Genomic DNA, 5,606 nt, shown 5'->3' with positions numbered 1-5,606 from the left:
ATAAAGGAATTCCTGTGTGATAATCCCATATCACACATACATACACACACACACACACACCATTTTCCCTCTGATACATGGGAAGGGAAATAATGTGCAATCAATGCTCATGAGCAGAGTCTGTCACCATCCCAACATGGAGAGAGCAATGAGTCTGTCGCCATCCCACCGTGAGAGACTGCTCTAAGGCACCTTCAGCTCCTAGCTGTGCAGATCTCCCAAGGTCTCTTGTTCCAAAGCTGTGTGCTGAGAATGTTTTTCCTTCAAGCCATAAATCTAACACATTTGTGTTTTGTTGACAATGCATACATACCTACCATGTGATATGTTCAGAAAGCTTTATCAGCACATTCTCATTCTTCACAATAACCTGAGAATCAACAATATGCCCACAGCTCATCACCTATATTTTCAAAATAAATAATCTCTGTAGAAACTTTTTTTCTATAGCTTTGGCCCAAACCCTAGTCCCATCCATTATGATCTTATTTATAGCCTTTACTTCACTTAGTATAAATATTCACATACTTAACTGAAAAGAATGTTGATATGTTTGACTATAGGGCACCCTGAATCTCAACTGCAATATTCCTTAACATATATTATTCCCTTCCATAAACTGAAAAATTCTCAGCTCTAGTACATATTTATCCCAAAAAGCTTAAAATAAAGCATCAAGAGTTTATATAATTATCCCTGCAGCCTGAAACAAAGGAGTATTAAGGATCTTTATCACCTCAAAGTCTTTACTGTCAACGCTATTCTATGCTGCCATGAGATTCATGCAGATAGTCTCACGTTCTGTGCATAAACCATCCTATTTATTTACTCCCAGTCTTCATCCAGATCACTCTGATAGCCTCAAGGTGATCAGTGCCTCTTTCCAAAGATACCACAGAATGATGGCACATGGGAAGCAAATCCCAGCAAGATACGGACCAACAGCCCAACCCTTGGGCTCACCAACTCATTCAGACTCAATTGCCATCTGTTTTTCTTCAGTATCTTTCAGTCTCAGACTCTGAGCAAAAAGGAAAGAGATTTACTCAACATTAAGGTACATCATAGAATTTAGGGAGCCTAGAGATTCACAGGAATCAGAAAGCAAGAAAAGGGCAGAAGGTGTGGGCTTCCAAATGAGTAGTTTATCAGAACCCAATCTGCCCTCTGAACCCATGTCCATGAACAAAAATTCTAAAATCTTCTGCTTCCTATTTGACCAATAAGCCACCATCCCTGCACTGATCTCATCCATCTCTTCTCATTCTGGATTCCCCGTGTCACCTGCACAAGAATCACTCTGCCTCTCAGTCAGCTCTTCTACACTGCAAAGGTGCAGAGGTACATGGTTCTGTCCCTTCTACTGGTCTCTATCTGCCTCTTACTCCACTTCAGTGTTCCTTATAATTTCTTTCAGAAGGGAACAGAGTTGCCAACTACACTACACTATCTTTTCCTTGTCAAACAAAATGAAAGGATGTGCTAAACTAGGTGTAATGGTATATACCTGCAATTGTAGCACTTAAGACAGAAAAAGACAGAATTACCACAAGTAGGAGGCCAGCTTCAGTGACACAGTGATATGCTGGCTCAGGGAATGGAGAGAATGGCTCAGGGGTTAAAAGCATGGCTACTCTTCCAGAGGACAAGGGTTCAATTCCCAGCACCCACCTGGCAGCTTACAGTCCAAGGAATTTGATGTCCTCTTCTGGACCCCCCTGGCACCAGGAACACACATGATGCATAGACATACACGTAGGCAAAACATCCAAAAACGTTAAAAATTAGAGCCCTAATATCAAAGATGGTATTTTGTTAGGGCCTTGTTAAACAGGTATAAAGAAAGAATTTGGTTTTGGTTCTCTTAAGAAACTCAAGGTTTCTCATTTGGACTGATGTGGCTTCTCTTGTATCCTGCCCACTTCCTTCTCACTAAGCCACAAGTATTTCTCTCATCACACACTGAAGTGAGCCATGCAACAGCACCAAAAGGAGCTACTGTTCAATAGTAAGAGCTGGAACCCCAGCTCTTACTATTGTTGGCTAATTAATTTTTCTGAACCCTTTCTTCACTATAAAATGAAACAATAATACCTACTTCAGAAAAGAAGCTGGGCACAGTAGTGCATATCTGTAATCCCAGCATTCAGGAATCTGAGGCAGGAGGATTGCTGTGAGTTCTGGCCAGTGTGTAGCTACATAATGAGTTCAGAGCCATTCTGGATTACACAGTGGGGCCCTGTCTCAAAAAAAAAAAAACAAAAAACAAAAAACCACCAAGAGAGTCCTAAAAGAATCCTCTAAGATAACACATTCAGTATCTGACACAGGCCCTAGCACAGACAAGTTCAACAAATATCTGACATTAATTTCTTAGTAGAACTAAGTCTACTGTCACTCGCTTGCTAAAAGCCCTGGCACCTGTTCATTTAGTTCTATCTGAGGGAGACGTCCCTTCCCTTGAGTTCAACTGTATCTCCTTTAGGAAAGTTTTCTTGATAACACTTTCCCATCACTGCAGTATCCTTCTGTGTGGTATGACACCTATCACTTCAGCTGGCTCAGATGATAGCCAGCTTTGCAAGACAGCATTTTCCTCTAGGTCAGGCTGCCACAGGATACCCCCTAGATAGGAGACCTCCAAGGGGCCTGAGAACTATGGGACAGAAAAGGTAAGGAGTGGGAAAACAATTACTAAAAAGTTCTAACGTGATTTCTTTTGAAGTTATTCTTCTCCAGCAAAATATTAGGTGAGCTCTCTGGACAAAGACACAAGGAAGAAGACGAGTAATAACTAGAGTGGGAGAGGAAACTACTACATACAAATCAGCCTAGGACAGGAATGGAGCATGAAGAAAATCTCCATGTTTACCTGGGTAATTCTGCCTTCCTGAAAAGTCTTACCAGTTACTAAGGGAACAAAATCCCATTTAGATCTTACTTTTCACGTTACCATTGCTCAGCCAAACACCCACCTACACACTCCTGCTTTCCACTGCTTTTATAACCCACTCGTTAATAACTGGTTTCAACCGAGGAGCTTTTAGAAGTTAGGATTCCCAGGCACACCCCAGACAAATTAAATCGGAATCTCTGAGAATAGAAGACAAGTATCAGTGATTTTTAAATCTCCCAGGTAAATTATAGGTTGAGAATTACTGGAGTTCTTATTGTTGCTATTGTTGTTTAGATGTTTGTTTTCAGTGTAAGTCTTGATCTATACTTCTATATCTTTCAGAACCCCAATGCAACTTCAAAGAGAAGTAATCTACAACTAACTAGATGGCAGTTACTCTAGTAAAGCAGTTCAAGTGTACCTCCCTCCAAAGCAAGAGAATGACCACTCCAGGCTGAGGCAGAAGAGCAGGAGACCATGAAACAAGACTGCATAAGATGAGAAAAAGGAGTGAAAAGAGAAAAGGAGGAGAGAAGAAAGAGAGCATCTTTGTGCTGTTCAAAGGGCAGGGCAGGAACAGAAAGGAAAAATGAAATGGCAAAGAAAAGAAAGAAAAGGGAGAAGGAAGTAAAAGTTTGTAAATATTATGGCCCACAGGCTGCAAGGAGGCTAGTAGAGTTACTGTCCTCTCTGTATCCAAGGCTCCATCACCTAGCAGGACCTCTATGACCTCATGCTGGAGTAGGTCACAGCCCAAGGTGGGGGGAGGGGGAGGGGCCTTACCTTCCTGAGCAGATTGGGGGTTCCTGCAGCAGTCACTACCTTGCCCAACCCCTACCCACCATGTTGGTCAGTAACCCCCACCTGCTAACACTGGATGAAGCAGATGCCACTTGGGCCCTCATCAAGGATAAGGTAGGTAAAGCAAGGAGGTTAAGGAGGAAGTGGCAAAGTGTGACCAGGCTGATTCTGAACAAAGTCTCATTCTTTTATGTATCCAAGTATCTGCCATAATCTGGCATCAAATAAGACATCCAAGGTTTTGTTATAGGAGGAGACTAGGAGATAAGAAGTGTGGATCTGTGTATACCATAGAAATGTACTTAAACAGCAAACAATGGTGGGAAGGTCAATTTAGACAATACAAGTTAACCTCTGACCTTAACTCAGCCCCTGACTTATAAACTGGCCACCTGCAGGTCATCGAGGAGCGTTTTGGGTCCAATGTAGTGGCAGTACCTTTCCTGTCGGATGCAGCCTACTATGATCTACTGGGCGTGCTAGTGAAACAGTCCCGTCGAGCCCACACCCGCCTAACTTTGCCAGGCCGACAGGGCCGAAGGGCACTGAAATCAGTAGGGCTGCTACCAAATCTTCTAGAACAGGCAGGGTCTGAGGGTGTCTTTGCCCATTGCACTCGGGAATACTCACCAAATGGCCGAGCCGAGATAGCCTATGAAGAAATGCGAATGTTGGATGGGCAGCCCTGCCGGATCCGCCTACATATGGGAGGCCTGCGCAAGAAGGTTGCCTTCCTGCTGCTACCACCAGGGCAGGTGAGCCTACAGCAGAATCTTCCCTGGATCCGAAGCACCCACAGCATCTACGTCATCTACCAGGTCTTCTCCTGCACCTGGCTGCAGCTAGGGCTGTTACCTACAGCCCGTGAGCCCCAGCTGCTCCGGTTACAGCGGTCACTACCTATTGCTTTCTCCTGCCTCAAGTTTTCACTGCAGCCCAAGGGTGTGCTGGGACCACAGAAGTCTCTGACCAAAGATCCCTTGCCCCAAGGAGCCACCTGGGTTAGACCTAGCCTTAGCATCTTATCAACTCTGGCCCCCACATCAGTACCTGCTGATACCCTTGAAGTTGCTGATGCATCTCCACCTGTCCCAGCCCCACCTACACCACCTCCCCAAGAAGGGCCAGAAGGCAGACCCACCAGATTCTCCTATAAGGGTCGAAACCCCTTCCGGAGGGGCCCCTATATGCTTTCAGGTACTGCTAGGGGAAATGAAGATGAAGCATGGGAAAGACCACTGGAGGGAGAGGGTACAGGGACTATAGCCCAGGAATGGGTTCAGCAGCCCACAGTGTGTACAGGACCCTTATGAAGGGACAGACTTGAGGGAGCCCAGGGAGGGTGAGATGGAAGCATGGCCCCGGTAAGGGTGTGTGGTGGGGGATGCAGCACAGAGAATCAGGGTGGGGGGGGGACTAGGGCAGAAGACCAGGGCATGAGTCAAGCTGTGACTATCCCCAACCCTAGCAGAGAACTGGCTCTTCAGCCCCCGCAACCCCCCACCAGGAGGCCAGGGTGGGGGCCCCGGGGACCCCGACCGGCACTCCATGTCCCTGCCCCTGCTGCAGGGTCTGTCCTCAGAGTTCGACAGCGACGAATGAAGCTGAGGCAAGAGACGCAGGGGGCAAGGCCCCTAAGATCTGACATAGGGGTAATGGTCCCCAATAAACACCAGCTGCTGCACCCCCAACCACCCTGGGCCTGTGTGCTGCTTCTTTCTTGGGTCCAGAAAAATGAAGTCTCCATTTTCCCCTAAGCATTAAGTCCTCTCACCTTCTAAGAGTAAAGGGGCTAACCTGAAACCCTATCATCAGTGTTATCTCCCCTGATGATTCCCCCACCTATATACAACCTTTACAGGGCCACAGCCCCATAGATAAAGGGTGGCAAAGAAGAATGAGCACAGAA

General features: G+C 45.8%; 1 protein-coding gene across 2 annotated transcripts; it reads left to right on the top strand.

Annotated features, from left to right (window-relative positions):
- Positions 1–3,636: 3,636 nt before the first annotated feature.
- On the top strand, positions 3,637–5,469 carry C1H11orf42 (chromosome 1 C11orf42 homolog). 2 transcript variants are annotated; one of them, XM_059269414.1, is made up of 3 exons: positions 3,637–3,811; positions 4,096–4,894; positions 5,267–5,469. In XM_059269414.1, exons 1-3 carry the CDS (start codon positions 3,740–3,742, stop codon positions 5,452–5,454), a joined length of 1,059 nt encoding a protein of 352 aa, XP_059125397.1. In that variant the 5' UTR covers positions 3,637–3,739; the 3' UTR covers positions 5,455–5,469. The 2 variants fall into 2 exon arrangements, with proteins under 2 accessions (XP_059125397.1, XP_059125406.1); XM_059269423.1 differs by having other exon boundaries at positions 5,166–5,388.
- The last annotated feature ends 137 nt before the right edge of the window (positions 5,470–5,606 follow it).

The sequence above is a fragment of the Peromyscus eremicus genome, chromosome 1 (assembly GCF_949786415.1).
Source record: "Peromyscus eremicus chromosome 1, PerEre_H2_v1, whole genome shotgun sequence".
Lineage (NCBI taxonomy): Eukaryota > Metazoa > Chordata > Mammalia > Rodentia > Cricetidae > Peromyscus > Peromyscus eremicus.
Note: the sequence above shows the minus strand (reverse complement) of the source record. Positions and strands in the feature narration are given on the sequence as shown.